Raw genomic sequence first — 23,619 nt, 5'->3', positions numbered from 1 at the left:
CACGGCCGTGCGGGCCCGTGCGGTTGACCGTGCAAGGTCGTTTTGACCTACCAATCTCCATTCTGCCAAAATGCTGGTATTCCACTCAATCCCAAACCAAAATGGTTCCCGATTTTGACCATTATGAGCCCTAACCCAACATCTCTTGCTCAAACAACGAAACCGGAAAGAAACAAAGATAGCTTAACTCTTCGAAAACAAACAAGAACAAAACAAACACATAAAAACTACAAAGTTCCTAAACATGCTAAATTTTTACGGAGTCGATAGCTAGACTCACACTCCCCACACTAGATCATGGGGTGGAGGTCGACCACCTCCAAAACAGTCTCGACCGGCTCACCCAGATAGTGTTTCAAACGGTGACCGTTCACCTTGAAGATGCGTCCATCCTCATGGCCAATCTCAACGGTACCGTACTAGAACACCTGTCTCACACTAAAGCGGCCAGACCATCGGGATTTCAACTTCCCAGGGAATAAACGCAAGCGAGAATTGTACAGCAAAACACGATTGCCCGCTTGGAATTGTTTGTGGTCCTTCAACCGGGTGTCATGAGGCTTTTTGATTCTCTCCTTGTAAATCCGTGAATTCACATAAGCTTGGCCTCTCAACTCCTGAAGCTCATGTAAGTGATCCATCCTGTTTTTACCCGCACATGTAAAATCAAGATTCGCACATTTCAATGCCCAATATGCCTTATGCTCGAGCTCAACAGGGAGATGACACGCTTTCCCGTACATCAATTTGAACGGTGTCGTACCAATAGGTGTCTTGTAGGCGGTACGGAAAGCCCACAGTGCGTCATCTAATTTTTCGGACCAATCCTTACGGTTCTGACTAACCGTCTTCTCCAAAATCCTCTTGATGCCCCTATTCGTAACCACGACCTGCCCGCTCGTCTGTGGGTGATATGGTGTAGAGAAGCGATGATGGACACCATACCGGGACAATGCCTTTTCCAACTGGGTATTACAAAAATGTGTCCCTTGGTCAACAACTTCTTCAAGAATTTCACCACCGACCTAGCATCATTTGTGGGCAAGGCTTGCGCCTAGGCCCATTTCGAAACGTAATCAACGGCTACTAGGATTTAACGATGGCTAAAAGAAGTCGGGAAAGTTCCCATGAAGTCGATGCCCTAAACATCAAAAACCTCGCAGACCTGAATCGGTCGCTGGGGCATCTCATCTCGTGATGAGATGTTGCTCGCCCTCTTGCAAGCATCACAAGACTGCACCATGTCATGAGCATCACGGAAGATGGTTGGCCAGAAGACTCCGGCGTCAAAGACTTTCTTTGCCGTGGATGTTCCTCCATGGTGTCCTCCGGTGGGCCCTCATAGCAGTGTTTCAAGATCTTTCGAGCCTCATCACCATACACACACCTACGCATGAGCTGATCGGCACCAACACGAAACAAGTTAGGATCCTCCCAAAAGTAATGCTTAACATCTATTAAGAATTTCTTCTTTTTCTGGTAAGTAAGACCCTTAAGAACGATCCCACTAGCAAGAAAATTCGCAATGTCAGCGAACCAAGGGTGATCCTCATCCCGTGTCTCGATATGCATGAGGAACTCGTAGGGGAAATTTTCATTTATGTGAACCCCCAATTGTTCCGATGAAGTTGAGCACTCAAGACGGGAGAGGTGATCGGCCGCGACATTCTCAGCATCCTTTTTTTCACGAATCTCAATGTCAAACTCCTGCAGCAACAAAATCCAACGACTAAGTCTCGGCTTCGCATCTTGTTTACTTAACAGATAATGAAGGGCTGCATGATCCGTGAACACAACGGTCTTAGAAAGGACAAGATAAGACCGAAATTTATCGAATGCGAAGACAACAACAAGGAGCTCTTTTTCTATGGTCGTGTTGTGCTCCTGCGAATCGTTCAGTATCCTGCTCGCATAATAAATCAGATGAAAATGCTTATCACGCCTTTGATCTAAAACCGCCCCGACTGCAAAGTCACTCGCATCGCACATCAACTCGAAAGGCAAGGACCAGTCAGGGGCAACCATGATAGGGGCATTCACCAATTTCTCCTTCAACAGCACGAACGCCCAAAGACATTCGGAGGAGAAAACGAAGGGGCATCTTTCTCGAGGAGTTTCGTCATTGGGCGGCGATTTGGGAAAAGTCCTATATGAATCGCCGATAAAATCCCGCGTGACCGAGAAAACTCCTAATATACTTCACCGAATTGGGTGGCGGAAGCTTCGAAATGGTATCAATTTTGGCTCGATCAACCTCAAGCCCCGCCTGTGAAATCTTATGCCCTAACACAATGCCCTCCTTCACCATGAAGTGACATTTCTCCCAATCAAGAACAAGGTTGGCATCCTCACAACAGGCCAACACTCTCTCCAAATTTCTCAAACAACAATCAAAAGAACTCCCGAAAACAGAAAAATCATCCATGAAAATCTCCATGGAGTCCTCGATCATATCATGAAAAATCGCCACCATACATCTCTGAAACGTGGCTGGGGCATTACACAGTCCAAAGGGCATCCGCCGGTAGGCGAATGTGCCATAGGGACATGTGAATGTCGTCTTCTCCTGATCCTCAAGAGAGATGGGGATCTGAAAGTATCCCGAGAAACCGTTAAGAAAACAATAGTACATCTTTCCCGACAGTCGCTCCAACATCTAGTCAATGAACGGGAGTAGAAAATGGTCTTTCCTCGTGGCATCGTTGAGTTTGCGTTAGTCAATGCAACCTCTCCATCCCGTGACAGTACGTGTAGGAATCAACTCGTTCTTCTCATTCACAACTACTGTCATACCGCCCTTTTTCGGGACGACCTGCACCAGGCTCACCCATGGGGAATAAGAGATTGGATAAATCAATCCAGCATCGAGAAGCTTGATGACCTCTTTATTCACAACATCTTGCATATTAGGGTTGAGACGCCATTGGTGCTGCACCACGGGTTTGTACTCCTCCTCCATCAAGATCTTATGGGTACAAAAGGATGGACTGATCCCTTTTATATCCATGATCTTCCAGGCGATCGTGTGCTTATGCCTCTTCAGAACCGTGAGCAACTTCACCTTCTCCTCACTCGACAAACTAGCAGAAACGATAAGAGTCAAGCGGGACCCATCCTCCAAAAAGGCATACTCCAAACGGAACGGGAATTCCTTTAGCTCAATAGATGGTGGGTCCACAACAGAAAGTTTTGCCTTAGGCTCGGCAATGCGATCAACATCCTCAATCCTCTTTAAACACTCAGGAGGCTCGTGGTCCACACCACAGACCAACTCCTCAATCAGAGGTCCACTAACCAAGTCAGAAACCTCTATAAAACACAACTGAGTATCCAAAGAGTCCTCCACACACGTGTCCTGTATGTGCTCACAAACGCAAGAATCAATGGTATCAATGTAGAGCACGTCATCATGATCATGTGGATGGCGCATGGATTTCCCAATATCAAAGGTAACCTCCTTGTCTCCAAATCTAAGAGTGAGTCTACCGGTGCAGACATCGATGAAAGCTCTAGCAGTGGCTAGGAAAGGACGACCTAAGATGAGTGGTACATTTTTATCCTCATCCATGTCCAAGATCACAAAGTCAACAGGAAACACAAATTTGTCGATTTTCACAAGCATATTCTCAACTATACCTCTCGGGTATTTCACTGAGCGGTCGGCAAGCTGAATGCTCATGCGAGTAGGCTTAGGCTCACCTAGGTCTAGCTTTGCAAAAACAGAGTAAGGCATCAAGTTTATGCTAGCACCTAGGTCGGCTAAAGCGTTACTAACCGAAAAACAACCGATCAAACATGGAATGGTAAAACTGCCCAGATCGGTCATTATTTTGGGCAGTTTATTCTAAAGAACCGCTGAACACTCCTCATTCAAAGTCACACAAGAAAGCTCCTCTAATTTCTTCTTATTCGAGAGGACCTCTTTCAGAAACTTAGCATACTTAGGCATTTCTTTCAATGCATCGAGAAACGGAAGATTAATGTGAAGCTGCTTAAAAAGTTCTAAGAATTTCCCGTACTGCTCTTCCATCTTCTGCTTCTTCAGACGGCCTGGGTATGGAATGGGAGTAACATAAGTCCTAACTGGCTCACTGGCTTGTGCGGTACTTTCTGGGGTTAACCTCGGGTGCACCTCACCAGGAGTTTTAGTCTCGATCTCATCGGCAATCAGTTTTGGTGTGGAAACCGATGCACCAACAGGAATGGTGGATCTACCACTCCTCAGGGTAATCGCCTTAGCCTCAGCATTCGGATTAATCTCAGTGTTACTCAGAAGGCTACCCTGTGGTCTCGTAGAGAGGAGCTGAGCAATCTGTCCAACTTGATTCTCGATGGTCTGAATGGACGCTTTCTGATTCCTCAAATCGAGATCGTGTCTCTGGAGAGTCTCATCAATCTTCAAGGTCCTTTCTTCAGCCAATTTGTTTGAGGTCTCGGTCTTAGCTAAAAGCTGGGTCAAAAGATTTTCAACACTAGACCCCCCACTAGACTGACCACTACTGCTGGAAACCTGAAACTGAGGCTTTTGCTGGTAAGATTGGTTCTGGGGTTGATTCTAGTAATTTGGATTTCGGACAAACCCCGGTTGCTTTTGATTTTGACTCTGACTGCTACCACCATCTTTCCAGCTGAAATTTGGGTGGTTTCTCCATCCCGGGTTATAGGAGTTGCTGTAGGCATTGTTTTGGCGGCCCACAAAGTAAACATCCTCCACCACCATGGCCTGCTAGCACTGACTGGTCTGGTGTTTCCCGTCACACACCCCACAACGAGAGCTAGACTTAGCCAGATCGGATTGCATCTGGTCAAATCTTTTGGTCAAGGCTTCTAACTGAGCGGAAACAAGGGTATTTGAATCAACATGAAGAACACCCTTAGTGGAAGGAATGCTACGAGGCGGATTATATGAAAAACTCTTCTTAGCAGCTCGCTCCAAGACATCCAACGCCTCATTGGGAGTACACCTACCGAAATCTCCTCCCGCAACTTGATCAGCAGCCTGCTTCTGTGCTCCGAATAAAGCATCAAAGAACGTACGACACTGAATACCACGACTCAAACCATGATGAGGGCCTCAACAATCCCTTAAACCTCTCCCATGCAGCATGAAGTGACTCGTCATCATCAACACGAAAACTAGTAATGTTTGCCCGGTATCTTGAAGTTTTATCGTGTGGGAAGTACTGAAGAAGAAACTGCTCAACCAATTGGTTCCAAGTGGTGATGGAACCGGAAGGGAGTGCCTCTAACCACTCCAAGGCAGCCCCGCGAAATGAGAACAGAAAAAGTCAGAGTCTCACGGCATCGTCCGTACACCCCTGGATCTTGAATGTCGCACATAATCGAAGGAAGTGTGCAACATGAGCGTGAGGGTCCTCGTTCGAGAGGCCATGGAAAGAAACGGAATTTTCGACCATATGAATAATACTCGACTTGATCTCAAAGCTCACGGCGATCTCCGGTTGCCTAACACTGTTGCCATAAACTACAAGGGACGGTGTGGCAAAGTCATCCATGCAACCTTATTTGTTCGGATCCGCCATCTCTTCTCTTTCGGGATTCGCGTCGTCCTCCAAATATTCGTTTTCAATGACCTCGGCAATCTAGCGTGCTTTCCTCCTCAAACCTTCTTGAAGATGTCGCTCGGGTTCAGAAAGGGGGGAAACAAGATCAGGACCGGGTGTGGTGGACATGCATCACCCGAAAGAAACGCGGAATGGAAACAAACAAGACACGGAAAACTACCTAAAAATATAACTAGTAAAATAAAATAAAACAAAAAAGATGAATTAAAATGAAATAGACTTAAATAACATAGAACAAAAATATCAACAAGGCAAATCAATTACTCGTATCGTTTTCAAAAGTAAAACACCGTGTCCCCGGCAACGGCGCCAAAAACTTGACGTGTGCGAATATATATATAAAAAATAATTTAAATAAAAGTTTCACACAAATCGGGTTTTAAAAATGGTTTTCACCAACAACCAAACCACACACGAAAGGCAAGTGTACCTATCGTTTGTAGCAAAGTATCGGTAAGAACCGAGTGTCAATCCATGGACACGGCGGACTTTTGATAATAAATATTTGTAATTAATTTAACCGAACAACCAATCAAATTGATTTTTCAAATTACTAAACTAACATATACAATAACAAAGCAAATAAAATACAACTAACAATCAATCCAAACAAAGCTATTTAGACTATGCATCCACTTAAACTTAGTGACAAAATAACAATGATAATAGCAAACATCACGTATTAAGCATCAATATCAAATTCCAATCAAGGCAACCTAATACTAGCAACATAACATCATGATGGGTATTCAACAAGTTATTAACCATAGATTAGGAAGTTTGTCAAAACTACCTAATCTCACAATTAAAGGAAAGCTAGCATGAAAACAACAAACTAACCACCTAAAATCATGTAAAATAGACAAGTTCAAGAACATTAGTTAAACACATGAATCTTTTAATTAGCAAAATATGAACTAAGGATTACGGCCTTAATCTCTAGCAAACATCAACCAACTCAAAGAATCATGTTATCACCATACAATTTTCCAATATCAAGTGATAGGTTTCATACTTGTTACAATTCATAACCAAGTTAATTTTCACTAGTCATTCCTAACTTAGTGATATAAACAAAGTATGCATACACAAACTAAGTTCATAAACAAATACTCAACACATAGTTTTCCAACATATTATGGCTATGCATCTATCAAACTAACAAGACTAGGAATTAAAACAAGCATTCAACCATTAAACTCTATTCAAGAACACCTTGCCAAAATCATGCATAGATAAATATCACATAAGCAAAAGTTTCAACATAATCGAAGTAACAAGAATATTTAGCCCATAAGACTTAATACAACAACCAAAATCAAAGTAATCTTACAAATCATTTTCAAGAACAAAAGATTGCAAACTAAGATGAATGATGATTGCTACTTGAAAGGATGATCACACAAAGATGAAGCCTTGAATTCTCTCTAACACACAGACAATAATTTTCCAGCAATTCAGAGAATTCCTCTAAGGCTCCACACTTGAAATGGAGGTAATGGAGGTGTATTTATGCATTCTGGACGTCTGGCACAGGCAAGTGCACGAGCATGCACGGTCGTGCCATGATGTGGAAAGTCAACCCATTGCTTTAGTCTGACCAAAAAGTCAGATTTCTCTGTTCGGGCACGAGCGTGCACGGGCTGGTTATTTTGACTTTTCTCAGCATTAGATCATGCACTGGCTTGCACTGGCACTTTTCCTGGTCGGCACCGGCATGCACGGTCATGCACTGGCTGGCATGGGCGTGCAAGTCTGGCAGAATGCTGTTTTTACCTCTGAAACACTATCTTTTAATGTTTTCTTTGTTGGGCAGGCACCCGGAACTGTAAATTCACAAATAACTCAAATATGTACCTAAAACAATAATTTTGCATGGAGTTCGGCATGAATATGAGAATAATTCGATGCAATAATATGTACACTTTGTGTTACATCAGAAACCTACCAAAGTTTTTTACTAAAAAAAATATATATGTCTATTATACATAAACGTAAATGCATTGAAACCATACCCAAACCCTAAAAGTTAGAGAAAAACCTAAATCAATGAGGGTAAGGATTGGAATCGAGTAGAAATCGTACCTTGAATGGCGTCGAATAGGTTGAAATCGACCTGGTTTGGTGTCGAAGGGGGTGTAATTGACCTGCTTGTTTGTTCGTTCAAAGGGGCAGAGACGACGAAATGGGAAGTGCGTGGAATTGGTTGAAGGTGAGAAGGGTATGACGCAAGGCAATTAGGTCTTCCTTACTATTCAGCGTTGTTATGAATCTGAATGGGTAAGAGGTCCATTCAGCTTTTAGGCATACCCTCTTATTGAATCAAACATTTCCAAGTTTGAGCGAATCATACATATATCTGTTCCTGTTAAGACCTCAAACAAACAGGCCCTTAATCTCATTTTAAATAAAAAATCTTTAAGTCCCAATTTGTCGTCGTTTCCTTTCCATTTATACTCGATGTTAAAATTTAGCATACATATTTCCTTGCTAGGATAATCCGTTTTAATTCTCCACCACGCTTGTTTGACTCGTTTAAACTATCATTCTCATTTTCAAGGTGAGTTTCTCACACCCCCTTTTTAATGCTTTAACATTTTGGGACTATCATATATAGCCTATCAAATTGAATTGTCTGCTTATTCGTTTATAAAACTACAATTCATATCATGGACTTGTGTGTTTACTTGATTACTTGCTCAAAATTTACTTGCACCTGGTTTCCTCAACAAGTATGATCATACGCCTCCCTTTGCACTCAAGACCATTTTGTTATGAGCGGAAAATGGACCCCCAATCCAAGTACATTGGTAGTTACCAACTAGAAAGAACCTTACTTGCGCGATTATCCGATTACGTTGGTTGTTACCAACTGGAAAGTACCTTACTTGCTCGATTTACACATGTCTCATGGAATTGTATGGTTTTTATATTATATATATCAAAACTTGTGTGAACTCACCAACTATTTGTTTAATTGACCTTTATTTTATATAAATGCCACATGTACAATCATTAAAGGATGATACATTGGAGAAGACGCTAGTATTTAGGTTATATTAATAAACGAACAAGTTGTTTTATTTTCCTTATAAATGTATCTCTTTGTTTACGAACTTGTGTATTTGATGTTTAAATCAATTAATGATAATATTGTCACTTAATAGTGTCACATGTGTTTTGAGCAATCTGTACGTAACACTTAGGCGTTTCCGCTTAAGTCGGGGTGTTGCAATGGCAGACCCTAATAATATATGTGAAAGTAGGATGGCAGACCATAATAATATTTATGAAATGAGAGTGGCAGACACTAATAATATATATGAAAGGAGGGTGTCAGACACTAATAATATCTATGAAATGAGGGTGGTAGACCCTAATAATATTTGTGAGGTTATAGGGCGAAAGACTCTTCAAAAATAGAAGTAATTATGTATGTATAAGTAAGTTAAAAATATGAATGTATGAAAGAATGAAAGTATGAATGCATTTTCTACCTCAGCGTTGTTGTGAAAGAGAATGTCTTCAATGAACCGAACATCTTTTGAAACAACCATTCGCCTATTTTTAACATCATAGATCTTATATCCTTTTGTCCCTTCGACGTAACCCAAAAACATAACGGGCTTCCCTCTTCCAAAAAACTTGTGACCCTTGGTCTCGGTGCTTCTATAGTAGGCTAAACAACCAAATACCCTCATATGTTCATAATCAGGTTTTTGATCATAAAGTATCTCATTATGGGACTTGCTGTTAATGACTTCTAAAGGTAAACAATTTATGATATATGTGGCTGTCAATACACATTCCCTCCAATATTTCATAGGTAGATTAGATTCAAACCTCGAAGCATGTGGAGTCTCAAGGAGATGCCCATGATTATGTTCCATCACCCCATTTTGTTGATGGGTTTGTGGACAAGTTGTCTATAAAACGATGCCCTCATTTGTTTACAAGCATTGTTTTTAGATGAATTCACCCTTGTTTTCATACCAGATTCTTTTGATAGCCTTGTTAAATTGGGTCTTCCCATACGTTGAAAATCAACAAGACAAATGATAGCTTCACTTTTGCGTTTTAAGTAGAAAAACTAGTGTCGCCCTACCATAGTCATCTACTATAGTAAGAAAATAGCTGGCTCGAGAAAGCAATAAAGTACAATAGGGACCCCAAATATCACCATGCATCAAATCAAAGTACTCATTCATTTTTATTGAACTAATGAAGAACGGTAATCTAGTGTGCTTAGCCTACATAGAAGAATCACAAAAACTATTTCTATCTTTCAAGGAACTCTTTAAAAAATCAACATGACACAATTTAGAATCCGAAGCATGACATAAACGCTTGTGCCAAGTGCCCATATACAGTTGCCATCATTACATATTTCTTCTTATCCATCACCCCCATCGATAAAGACCATCCTTGCACCAACACATTCTAATCAATGTCCTCGAACATGTCACACCCCAACCTAAGGCGGAAACGTCGGGGAGCAAACCGTTGGTTCACAGCTCACAAGACACTATCATGCAATTTATTATGACAATATCTAATTTATGTATTTAATTTCAACCAAATACATAATGTTTCATAATAAGAACAAAATCATCCAAAACAATAATTCAAAAGTAAATAATCCAATACACTTTGTCTTTTCATTTAATAGCCTAAGTTCTTTTCTAAGTGATCTTCACCATTGCTTCACACAAAATGATAACCTGCAATATGCGTACAAAATAGATAAATTTGTCAACACCTGGTTGAGTAAGTAATCACCAGTTTTGACACTATATATATAATATAAAAATATTGAGCAAAAACCAATAATTGAGTATCTACAATTAAACAGTGAGTAATTAATTGGTGTTGGTTGACCATTGCCTAGCGAATGCGGGCTTGGTTACTAAGACAAATAAATACAAATAATGTGTGGGTTGGCCATGACTACTCGAACACAATCGATGACTAATAAGATGGCGTATGATCATACTATAATGCAATTATGATGGACCTCTCCAAATGCGATAAATAAACGAATAAGCAAGTAAGCAAATAACATTTAATCCTTCCACACAACAAGTCATGATTTGTTAGTTTAAATGAAATAAATGAATACAATATAGGTATGTAGAAAGTCCCAAAAACGGTTTAGAATTAGTAAAATAGGGGATTGATTACTCACCTTAATGAGTGATGAGCAAAACAATAAACTAAGAGTAATAAGAGAGTCCTGAGCCTTTAACGCGCTAACTGGTCCAACCAAAAATAGACTTGGAACTTTGAGACTTTAAAATAGGATTAAAAACGAGAATAATACAACTGGTATCAGGTTAAATGGACATGTAAAACTCTAGTTATGAAAGTTTTAATATTTAAGCGAGCTGGTACTTTTCAGAATCCGAACTTCGAATCGGGAGTCGGGTTTTGACCAGTACGCTCAAAATATCAAAACAACATAAAATTCTTTTGGCCCGAAAGCTAATTCCGATCAGAATGTATAGTAATTGAAAAACCATTAAAATTGTCTTTTATGCCCTTAAACGGGTTGGAATCAAATTGACCAACAAAACTCCATCAATTAGTAAAATTGATTGAGGAATTTTGTTAGTTAGATAAAACCAACGTTTTTCATGAAGACAACTTACCTAGAAAAATTATATAACAATAAGAAAACAAGAGTCTAATGGTCTAGAAGCACCAAAGTCAAACCGAAAGAATAAAGAACTAGAAAGAAATTATCAACGGAAGCACCAAGTCACGAAATTGGTGATGAAGGATGAGGTTTGCAGATGTGTATTGGGTTTCTTTATAGGTTGGTTATAATAATAAAAGTTAGATTACGTTTATTTGGTGAACGGGCTCAAATAGGAAGCAATATAATCAATTAATGACAAAAACGGGTATAATAACCTAGGGATTTCATTTGTAATCATAGGGGAAAGAATTTGGAGACATTATAACATCATATGACTTATCTTGGAGATTAAGTTTCTTGATTTTTGGCAAAAATAATCCCTGTGCTTCTAGAAATGCAATTTTTAGCTGTTTTAAGCGATTTTAAGGGTTTCTAAAAGTTGTTTGACGAGTTTAGAAGTTATGAGGATATAAATAAGTTAGACCAAGTTAAATAAATGTAAGTTTTTATTCATATGAAAGATGTTAGAGCATAATGTCTATTGCTAGGGTCTTAGATGAAATAGATATGATTGTATAAGGCTTAAAATGTCAAATGTATGTTTTGTATGTTGAGAATAACGCATAAGTCATATGGAACGCATATGTTATGCGGCGCATAACATATGCGCTGTATATTATATACATCCCATATGGTCTTTCATGTTGTTTCCTATAAATAGGGGACTTGTGTGTTATTCAGTAGACTTTTTGGTCAGTGTTAGAGTGAGAAAGTAGAGAAAGAAAGTAGCCAAAGTGTCATATCCCGTAATATTTCAAGTTATCAATGAGAAATTGCTTACTTGTTTGTGTTCATTCTCAATGGATTCCGCACATTGAGTTATAGGCTGTAACATCTAGAGATCCTAAATGTAATCTACATAAGCATTCCAAGGTCTTTTCAAGTGGTATCAGAGCTTTGTGGCTCGTTACTAGCTTGAATACTTCAAGTTTTCAAAGGTTTTCTGTCTATCTACAAATTCAACCGTCAAAAGTACTTCAAACTTTCACAGGACCTTCCTTATACATCCGTGACAAATCCTTCAGGTTTTCATTCAATTGCTACATCATTTGATCTTTCAAATTGACAAAACACCAAAACCATGTTGTTTACCGTATATGTTGAGGTAGAGAATAAGTTCTTCATGTATAACATAAACGGCGTATAACTTATACGCCGTATATGTTATAAGGTTAAGAACATATACGTTTCTATACATATCTGTTGACTAGTATACTTATACGTTGACCATTCAATCACACATATCCGTTGACCATTCAAAACATGTCCGTTGACCATTCTTCAAACATATCCGTTGACTTTCTGTCCGACTTAAAAACATTAACTTGGAAAATGAAATGGGGACATCCAACAAGCCTCCCAAGCTTATTAGAATGGAAGATTATCCTTCGTGGGCCGACAAGTTTGAAACTTATGTTCAAGCTTTGAACTACGAAACGTGGACAGCCGTGGAGGAAGAGTACATTGTTCCCAAGAATGAGAATGGGGAAAATTATCGATTGTCTCAAATTGCTGATGCGGATAAAGCTTTGTTCCTAAAAGAGAAGAAAATTTTGAATCTCTTTCAACAAGCATCAAAGCTGAGATCTTTCAACTATTGCAGCATAATGGTTCTTGTTATTCAATTTGGCATGCATTGTTAAACAAAGATCGAGGAAACCCTGACATGAGAAAGAGCAAAATAGCATTTCTAAAGAAAGAATTTGATATCTTTACTCAAGTTAATGGAGAATCTTTCGCACAGTTGGTTGAAAGATATTGCTACCTGGTGAATGAAATGAAGAGGCTGAAGATTGACAAACAAGAGTATGAATACATTGATAAACTTGCTAATGCATTACCTAAAGAATGGGGAACTTTTATAATGATTCAGCAATCAAATCCCATTGCATATGCTTGATGTGTTGTAAAACACACTTATTTTCCGCACCTTTATCTACGTTATTATATTATATTTTATGTATTTTAGCTTGTTTTATATAGGTTTTACATAGTTTTAATTATCTTGTAGGCTAAGGGTTAAAGAATGAAGAAACCGGACTTTTCGAGGAGCTTACGGGTCTTTTACGCATACGATTTCAAGACAAAGCTCAAAGCCCGGACCGATTACATGTTATACAAGCCCAAGCCTACTATATATTATAATATAAAAAATAAAAACCCTAGGCCAGCCATTACCTGCGATCGAAACTGTGGCAGCAAGGAAGAAAAGAAAAAAAAAGCTAGGGTTTGAAGTGGTGGCGGCTAAGGAAGGAAGAAGAGGAAAGAACCAAGGCTCGGGATTGATTTCACATCAGTTTACATCAGCCAAGAGCAGCCCCGAACATCACATATCCTTTCGTTTATTCCACTGTTCAACAACTTTATTTTTCTTGTTCAATTGATTAGTAGTTTTGCAATTACTTTGAAGATTGAATTGTTTATGATTAGAATTGATTGTTGAATGATTATTATGATGATTGGTATGAGTTATTTGGTGATTTTATTGATTAATAGCTGCTGTCCAAAAATGATTAGAGGCTAATCTTGTCGGTTCTACCTAGAATGATGATAATTGCTAGTGTTTGATGAGTTTTATGGATTGTTTGATTGATAGACTTGATTTGTTATTGTAAAGTTTGATTTAGACATGAAATAGGTTGTGTTTAAGGGCTGGAAATTTTGGTAAGTCATTGCTTAAACTCCTTGCGTTGATTGATTAGTTTTGTATTGATTGATCGGTGCTTGTTTGATTCTAGACTTTGTGTTTAGGGTTTGTTTGCGGTAGGTACAACCGTAGGGTTTTGTCGCATGAGTTTGTGGTTAAAGTACAGCGGTTAAACACCTTCTTACAGACCGAGAGGTGATAAGAAGTAGTGCTGTCTCATTGCCTTTGCATGCTAGAATTAGAATTGCGCGAGAGCGAGTTCGTTTCTTGTCCGGTTTAGGTGTTTTGAGCGACTAGTTGATCTATTTTGGTTTAAGTTGAATTGTTCCTCTATCCTTGGTTGTGTAGTATTCATTGCCATTAGGGTAGAGTGTTGGTGAGACCGAGAGGTGAGTCAACATTAGAACACGTTAACAATTATTTTCCGGTTTGGTCGTTTTAGCCAATTATGAGTAGTTAAGGTTTGTTGAGTGAGCCCGAGAGGTGATCAAGTGAGCCCGAGCGATCCTTAGTTGTGTCATCTTTAGGAACCGATGTCTTGATATCATCCAATCCATTTGCTTGTTAGGCCTACGATTTGATTCAAACCTAGGTAGATGTTTTTCTCCATCCAAAGTCAGCACAGTTAGTTTTCCGTTAAGTTTTCTATTTTTGGTAACTTTTTTCAGTCAGTCCAGTTAGTCCGGTTAAATTATTTTATAAAAAGAAAAACCAAAATTAAAATCAATTAAATATTATTCTTAGGTAGGTCTTGTCTAGGGTTAGTGATCATTAGCGTTCTTACGTGTCATCGTGTTCGATACTCGGGCTTCCTAGGTCTATACTACTTGCGATTGGTACACTTGCCGGTTGTGTGTGGTTTTAGGATTTTCGTTTTATATTTAAAGCTTAGTTGTGAAGGTCATTCTTTTAGACAAATCCGACACACATCAATGCTCGTCTAAATCTTGCAAGTTTTATCGAGAAGCTTGAAGCTCATGACCTGGAGCTTAGAAAGAAGCAAAAGATGAAATCAACAGCCGTATCACAAGATCTGGGATTATACGACAAAGGTTCACAATCAAGTGTTACTTTAAATCCCAAGATTCCCACTGCTTTCTGTGCTGAACAATCTGGTCAAGCATTTTTAACTAGTGTACCTACTACTTCTGCTACTCCACAATATAGTAGTAGTTACTCAGGGACCATTCCTGTATCTCAAATTTCTAACACAGAAGACCCTGATGTGTTACAGTGCAACATTGCTGTAAATTTGAAGAAAACTGGGTGCCTAACCACTAAAACTGTCAAGGAGCATATGGCATTTTTGGGTTCAGTTCTAGAATCTTATGAGTGTTTAGTTGCTGGACGGATTAGCAACTGCAATATGACTAAAGAAGATTATAATCAGATCGACCTAGAATAGATGGAAATGATTGACATCCAATGGTGCATGGCAAGTGTAATTAGAAGAGCTCAAAGATTCAAAGAGATTACTGGAAGAAATGTATTAGATGGATCAAATTCAAAGCTAGGCTTTGACAAATCCAAAGTGATATGTTTCATATGCAAAGAGAAAGGACACTTCAAGAGGGAATTCACAAGCAAGAATGTGGATGATAATGCTACAAATCTGTTTGGATGGGATTACTACAAGCAAGCAATATATCATCGTCTCGAGGGAGACTCATCAAAAGGAAAGAAACCGACTGAAACATTAACTTCTCAACAAAAGGCTGCTACAGCTCTAGTAGATGAGGGGTTTAACGGGAACTAGGTATTTCAAGCTAATGTAACTGAAGTTGTTGAGGAATGTGAAAAGGTTGAGAAGGTAGATATAAAGGTAGAAGTCAAGCCGATTGAGGATATGATTGAGTTGATAGATGATAAATGATATAATGCTTAATATATATAAATCTCTTGTATATTTTATTTAATATTTTAATAGTTTATGTTTGGGTTTTATTAATATTTTTATACTACTAACTTATTTGAAAAAATGTAGGTCCCGGGATTTGTTCGTGGTTAAAGAGGGCGAAAAACGATCAAAAACAAGCTAAACCGGCGAACCGGAGCATCAAGAAACGAACCGGACCGAACCAGGAGTGAACCAGACCAGGCCGGACCCCCCCTGGCCGGAGCGCCGCGCGAAGAGGAGGGCTATGCCCGCCGCGCGGCGCGGTGGTGGTGTTTCCAGATCTTTCCAGCTTTTCCTTGACCGACTTTCATATTTTTGGACACCTGTTGCCGATTTAAAGACCCCTAAACTCACCCTTAAACATACCGTAAAGTTCCAGACGATTTTGGTAAGTTCCGAGGCGTCCGAGGTCAGTTTTCGGCAGCTTTGGAGTCGAGGAATCAGCCGGCGAAGTGCTTAATATTCAAGGACGAAGTGTCTAGGTTTTATCACCTTTATTCTTCCGTTCTTATTTATTTTCGCCATGATTTCGTCTATTATTGTTTTGGTTGATTTTATGATGCTAGGCTAAACATTATAGACTGCCTAGGCTTATGATGAACCTTTGTTGATGTTTGATTTTGATTGGGGATTCATTTATCATTATGGTTTTATGAACTAGTAAAAGGTTTACTTATATTAAATTGACGCATACGGATATTTAGGATTGTTTGATTAATTATTATTATTTTATAGTTGCCTTGATTATTGTTTGTCATTATGATAGGTTGCTATTAGGTCAATTACTTTGTGTTTTTGATTATTTTATGATTGATGTGCACTAAGATCATAGGAATAATAATTATTAATTAAATAAACATAAGTGTGCTGCTAGTGCTAAATAGCTGTAAAGTGCTAGGTTATTGATAGGTCTTTGTTGATCAGGATTACTAGATTTAGTTCTTCGTAAGGAGACCGTCTAGGTTTGATTGGTTAACTTTGTCTATCGAGTTAATTGAATATAGTAGACTGCCTTTGATTTCCACGCTGTAAGGTAGGATTTCGTATAAATGAACTAGTTTGTAATTAATTAGGTTATCGTAAGGAAACTTGATTTTTAATACTGGTGTGCGTTAAAACTTATTAGAAATCCATAGGTGTCTCTTGAGAAGGGTTAGGGGTCCTGTTCGGGTTTTCTCTTAAGCGTCTATTTCACGATCCCGGTTCCATAACTAAATAGTCTCCCGGTTAATTGATAACTGAAACTTAGGGGATTCTAGCCTAGGTAGTTGTTCATCATCATCTGAATTAAGTCTAAGTTATAAGTTTAGTCGTCTTTAGTTTTCTTAATTAGTTAAAATTAGCTTAAAATTACTTTATTAGTAAAACCCCCTTAGGCAAATAATAAATAAATAGTCGTGTCTGTAGTTGAGTCTAATTTAGCTGGTTTACGTAATTTAAAGAGTCTCGTGGTTTCGATATCCGGACTTACTTAGCTGTACTAGAGTCGATCAGTTCACTTGCCGGTTAGTAGTTTTAGTTTAGTTAAGAGTCTAGAATTTATTACTTAGTGTCTAGATTAATGTGTTTTTATTAGACTAATTTTAGCACATCAATAAAGTTAGTGACAAGTTTGATCAAGAAGTTGGTCAAGATGAATCTCATAACAATCTTCGAAGAACCTATGACAAAATTCACGCGGTTCTTTCTGATTATCTTACCTCATTATTTCCGCCTGATATGATTGAAAGTTTTGCAGGTTGGTTTAATGGCGAGGGAGTTCCACACGGTAAGATGGATTTTGGAGAAGAAGACGTTGAGGATGAATCAGATGTCAAAGAATCAAGTAAGACGGAAGATTCAAAAGAGAAGATGGTTGATGAAATTGTTGAATTCATGACTGATGAAGATTCAGAAATTTCAAGTGAGGAACCAACTGATCAAGCATTCATGACACATGAGGTAATTCTAAACTCAAATTTATGTGAAAAATGTGAATTGCCTTGCGATGAATGTGACTTAAGACTCCTGAAATTAAAGAGTTGAAAAGGCACTATGACAAAGCATTGTTTGATCTTAATGTTATTAATAAAGCATATATGAAACTTCAAACGTGTGAAAAGAATTTATGGGAAAAGATTTTACAAGATCAAAAGACCATTTCAATGTTAAAACACACGGTTGAAGATAAACAAATTGCCATCAACAAACACATAGATGATAATGCAGCACTCAAACTTGAGGTTCAAACACTCAAGATTGAGACTGAAAGAGTTAATTTGAAATTAGTAAGCTATGATGCATCATCTTATGTTCTTGATCACGTTATCTATAAAAATTCATCAAAAAGTAAGGATAATGAGAATGAGATTATAAAATGATTATCATGCTGTGCCTCCACCTATGTGGAATGCTTATATTCCAATGAAACCAAAAGGTTTCAAAAAGGCACTAAATGTGAAACTCAACACTCCATATTATGATAACTCAAAGTCTGCTGATGATGATTGTGTTATATCTGAGAAGAATGAGAGTTCTGGATGTGATATCTCAACTGGAGTTAAACTGGCAGAATCAGTGTTAACCGAGGAAACGGTTAAAGATCATGGGTTGGGAAAAGAAAAGGAAGTTGTGGATTCGAAAAGATTTGAAAAAACAAGTTTTTATAACAAGCAATCTCATCGATTTAAACCACTTCAAGAGAAAAATATTATTTTTGTGCATGGGAAGACATCTGAATCTGAAAAGGAAGCTGTCTTTAGAAATCAATCGAATAAAGAGTTTTATCGGTTGAAGGCAGAACGTGATCAAGTTGAAACTACATCTCAAATCAATAAGTTCATTGATAGGAGACGTTGTTTTAATTGCAATGAGGTTGGGCACGTGGTTTATGCATGTCCCAATCGATACAAATATGATCACATTCCGCCTCAAAAGACTGTTAGCAAGAAACCGGGCCTAGGTTATGTGAGTGAGAAGAAACCGGTGAGTGTTTTTTAGAATGTAAAAATCTTAAAACGTGATGAATCTATTAAAATTGATGTTGAAAAGGTTGTTAAATCTGATGTTTCAAATTCAAAAGTTTCAAAGACAAGTCAAACATCTTTTTATAACAAAAGGCAAGCCGTAGGTCAAAACTGGGTGGCAAAAACCGTTATTAAACCACCAGTGGTTGTTGAGAAAGTAATAACTGAATCTGAGACACAAATTACCAGTGAAAATTCTTTATCTTGTGATTCAGATATTGATGATGTTAGGTTGTTATGCAAAAACTTCAAACAACCCAAGACCAAAAAGGCTTGGGTTTCCTTATTTCACTAAATCTGTTAACTATACGTGCAGGGGCTTCCAAGATCTCACAATTTTTGTTGGATAATGGATAGTGGATCCTCTAGGCACATGATGGGTACTCTCTACTTGCTGAATAATGCCAATTCAGTAAGAGGAGGCTATGTTAGTTTTGCGGGAAACCAAAGAGGACAAATTGTTGGGGAAGGCACCTTGACGAATGGGAAAGTAACATTCGAGAACGTCAACTACATTTCAGAATTGGAGAATAATCTGCTAATCATATTACAAATTTGTGATAAAAACTTCTCTACACATTTCACAAACCGAGAGTGTTTAATTTTGAAACCTGGTTTCAAAATACCTGAAGAGTGGATACTTATGCGTGCTCCTCGAGAGAATGATCTTTATGTAATGAATATGAGCACTGCATTAACTTCTTCAGAATCTGCTCAATGTTTCATCTCAAGAGCATCTGAACGGGAGTCAGTTTAGTGGTATCAGAGGATGGGACATATAAGTGTGAGGAAGATGAATCATCTGATTCATAAGAACTTAGTAGAAGGAGTTAATGTGAGAATTTTTCAGTTACATGAAGAGTGTTTGGAGTGTAAAAAGGGAAAACAGACAAAGAGACCACATCCGAAGAAAATTGTCAACTCCATCAACTTACCTTTTGAACGTCTCCATATGGATCTTTTCGGTCCGGTGAATGTCAAAAGTATCGCAGGAGAACTTTATTGTCTTATGGTTACTGATGATTATTCAAGATTTTCATGGGTAATGTTCTTGGAATCAAAGGATGAAACATATGATTCCCTAATGATCTTATTCAAGAAGCTGGAAAATTTGTATAATCTACAGATCCGTCGAATAAGAAGTGCCAATGGGACGGAATTCAAGAACAACAGAATGCTTGAATACTGTAATGACCGGGGATTCTTCATGAATTCAGTGCGCCATACGCTCCACAAAAAAATGGGGTCGCTGAACGAAAGAATCGAACCTTGATTGAAATGGCTCAAACTATGCTATCTGATTCAAAGTTACCAGTGAATTTTTGGTCGAAAGCAGTAGCGGCAGCTTGTTATACACTGAACCGAGTGCTTACATTCAAGAAATTTGGCAAGACATGTTTTGAGCTATTAAATCGTCGAAAACCTAATCTGAAGTGGCTTGAACCGTTTAGATCAACGTGTACTGTTCTTAATCCTAGTGGTAAATTTGATCCCAAATCTGTTGAAGGATTCTTTATGGGGTATGCTAGTCCACTGAGATGTGTATACATTCCTAGCCTCCACAAGATTGTACAAGTCCAAAACATTGATTGTCAAAGATATACTACTACCATTCAATGACCAGGGGATTCAAGGCTGTTTGATTATGAAAGCCTTTTGGAGAGTTTCAAACTTCCTGAAGAGATTCTTTCTGGTGAGACTTTGACGATGTTATACAATCAACAATTTTCAGAAGAATATGTACCAACACCTGAAGTTCCTGTGTCAGTTCCTCAAGTTGTACCTGATCATGTTCAAACTGAAGACATGCCAGAGACTAATCCTGTTTTTGATAACGATGGTGAATCAGATGAGGAGATTATTGAAGCTATTTCTCCATCCAACATTTCTACTGAAGTGTGTGAGAACAATCTTCAACATGAAGTGTCATTACCTACAGAAGTAGTGCCAAGAACTTTATCCTACCATCCCGAGGATAATATAATAGGAGATTTGAATGCTGGGGTGCAAACAACATGTCAAATCAATCAGAATCTCCAGTGTTTCTATTCTTATGTTTCTCCTTTACAAATAAATTCTCTGTTAAATGTTTTATTTCTCAGGTTGAGCTGAACATGTACAAAGAGGCCCTAACTGAAGAAAGCTAGGTCAATGCCATGCAAGAGGAGCTTATGCAGTTTGAGAAGCTCGGGGTCTGGAAATTGGTTGATTTACATGAAGATAAGAAGCAAATTAACACCAAATGGGTATTCAAGTGCAAACGGGATGAGAGTGGAATCATTGTAAGAAACAAAGGAAGACTTTTTGTTCTGGGTTTTAATCAGAGAGAAGGTATAGACTACAATAAGGTTTATGCACCAGTTGCAAGGCTAGAGGCTATTCGGATATTTCTAGCATTTGCTTCTTGGAAAGGCTTTAAAGTTTATCAGTTGGATGTGAAGTCAGCATTTCTTAATGGGAAGATCAGTGAAGAAGTCTACGTGGGACATCCATCGGGGTTTGTCGATCCAATCCACAAAGACAAAGTGTACTTACTTGATAAAGCCCTCTACGGTCTCCATCAGGCCCCGAGAGCCTGGTATGAGATGTTGTCCCAACATCTTTTGGACAATGGGTTTATCAGAGAAACCGTTGACTGTACACTATTCACCAAATTAGTTGATGGACATCTACTGATCGTGCAGATATATGTCGATGATTTCATTTTTAGGTCGACAAACGATGTTCTGTGCAAGCAGTTTGAAGAAGTCATGAAAAAGAAGTTTGAGATGAGTACAATGGGGGAGATGAAATTTTTCCTTCGACTTCAAGTAGAACAGATGTCAGATGGTATCTTCATCCATCAGACCAAGTATGTCAATGACGTATTGAGGAAGTTCAACATGTCTGATGCATCGGCAATTAGTACTCCTCTACCATTGAATCATAGTATCGGTGCTTATCCCAACGGGGAGAAGGTTGACCAAACATTATATCGATCTATGATAGGCTCATTAATGTGTCTTACTGCTTCTCGGCCAAACATCATGTATTCTACCTGTTTGTGTGCCCGATATCAGTCGAATCCAAAGGTTTCACAACTCATGATCGCCAAAAGAATTCTATGCTATCTCAAAGGATGTTCGGGGGTCGGTCTCTAGTATCCAAAAGACGATGAGTTTGTGTTGAGAGCTTATTCTGATTCAAATTATGGAAACTGTAAGCTGAATGCCAAATCTACAACGGCAGGGTGTCGGTTCTTCGGCAAGCGACTTGTCACCTGTCAACGCAAGAAACAAACCACCGTTTCGTTGTCTACATGTGAAGGTAAGTATGTAGCTGCCTCTAGTTGCTGCTCTCAGGTTCTTTGGATATAACAACAGATGTGGGACTACGGTTTGAATTTTCTTACTACCCCTATCTTCGTAGATAATAATGCAGCTATTTCCATAACTAAAAATCCGGTAAACCACTCTAAAACTAAGCATATTGAGATACGGTATCACTTTATTCGTGATTTCTACAAAAAGAAGTTGATTACTGTAGATAAAATTCACATCGATAAACAAAAAGCAGATCTTTTCACCAAAAAGCTTTTAATAAGTCAAGATTTCATTACTTAGTAAAACTAAATGGTTTAAAAGTTTTGGGTGGTGGTGATAAGGGGGTTACCGAGATTACAGGTGTGTTGGATACCTTGTAAACCCAAACATCAGAGTCAATTGTTGGTTTGTAAATAATTTTTCATATATAGTTTTTGATTTTAGGGGGGAGGGGGGAATTTCAAGAAAAACCAAAAACATTGAAAATTTTGAAAAAAGCCAAAAACATTATAAAATTCAAAAACGACAAAAACATTAAAAAATGTTGCTCCTCTGAAAATGAGTTTTTGAAGCAAAAAGGGAAGATGATAGTACATTGATCATCTGGTCCCAAATCTAGTAAAAAGTAGGTATAAAAGACTATGTGTTTAATTGTAATGGTGCATTGGTAGGCCTTTAAAACAAACAAGTAGGGAAAAGTAAGTGATATAAACTTAAAATTGCCAAATTGATGGGGTGTTTCTAGCAAAAGTCTTGATAATGATGGCAGAAATATAATAGTTGGTCATACTCAAGCCTTTTAATTAGAATGATTGTTTAAATTTGTTAAAACATAGCTATCAGTAAGTGGTTAATGCTTCAATGATGTATGGTTTTATGACCTTAAATCATGTATTGATGGGATGCTTTAGGGTTCCTGGATCCATTGGGTCTTTATGCGGTTTATCATATGGGTATTCATTTCGATGAATATTTAAACAAATCCTTAAAAAGCAAAACCGCAGACTAAGCTGCTTTATAAGCCATTAAACTTGATCGCAAAAGTACTTATGTACTAAAATTCATTACTAACTTGATCAAAATCCGCTATTAGACACACGTTGTCCCCTTGATCGCGTCTTATTACAATTAAGAAACAGAAGACAAGGGACACAACGTTTGCAAGCCGACATATGAAATCGTGCATACTCATCCATGGGAAAGGACCTTAGGGTATTGCTTGATAACGGGGGTATGTTTTGTAGTGGGAATTCTTTGCTAATATGCTTAAAATAAAAGTCTTTTTATCTTCTGATTCTAAGGTTTAAGTCAAGTTGGGGTGACTATGTAAAAATCAAATTATGCCTGAATCAAGATTAGAACTGATAAATCCTGATGTCTTGTGCCTAATTGAACCAATTAAATGTATCACAAAAATTCTTGAATCATTTGCTTAAAAGGTTTAGGTGGACAACAATACCAATGACTGACTTAACACCAGTCATA

General features: G+C 38.3%; 1 protein-coding gene across 1 annotated transcript; it reads right to left on the bottom strand.

Moving 5' to 3' along the window:
- Positions 1-419: 419 nt before the first annotated feature.
- Positions 420-743, bottom strand: LOC143594526 (uncharacterized). Its single transcript, XM_077073819.1, has one exon. It carries the CDS (start codon positions 741-743, stop codon positions 420-422), a length of 324 nt encoding a protein of 107 aa, XP_076929934.1.
- Between the last annotated feature and the right edge of the window lie 22,876 nt (positions 744-23,619).

The sequence above is a fragment of the Bidens hawaiensis genome, unplaced genomic scaffold, assembly GCF_021521415.1.
Source record: "Bidens hawaiensis isolate Kalapana, Puna unplaced genomic scaffold, B.hawaiensis_p1.1 tig00001692_1, whole genome shotgun sequence".
NCBI lineage: Eukaryota > Viridiplantae > Streptophyta > Magnoliopsida > Asterales > Asteraceae > Bidens > Bidens hawaiensis.
Note: the sequence above shows the minus strand (reverse complement) of the source record. Positions and strands in the feature narration are given on the sequence as shown.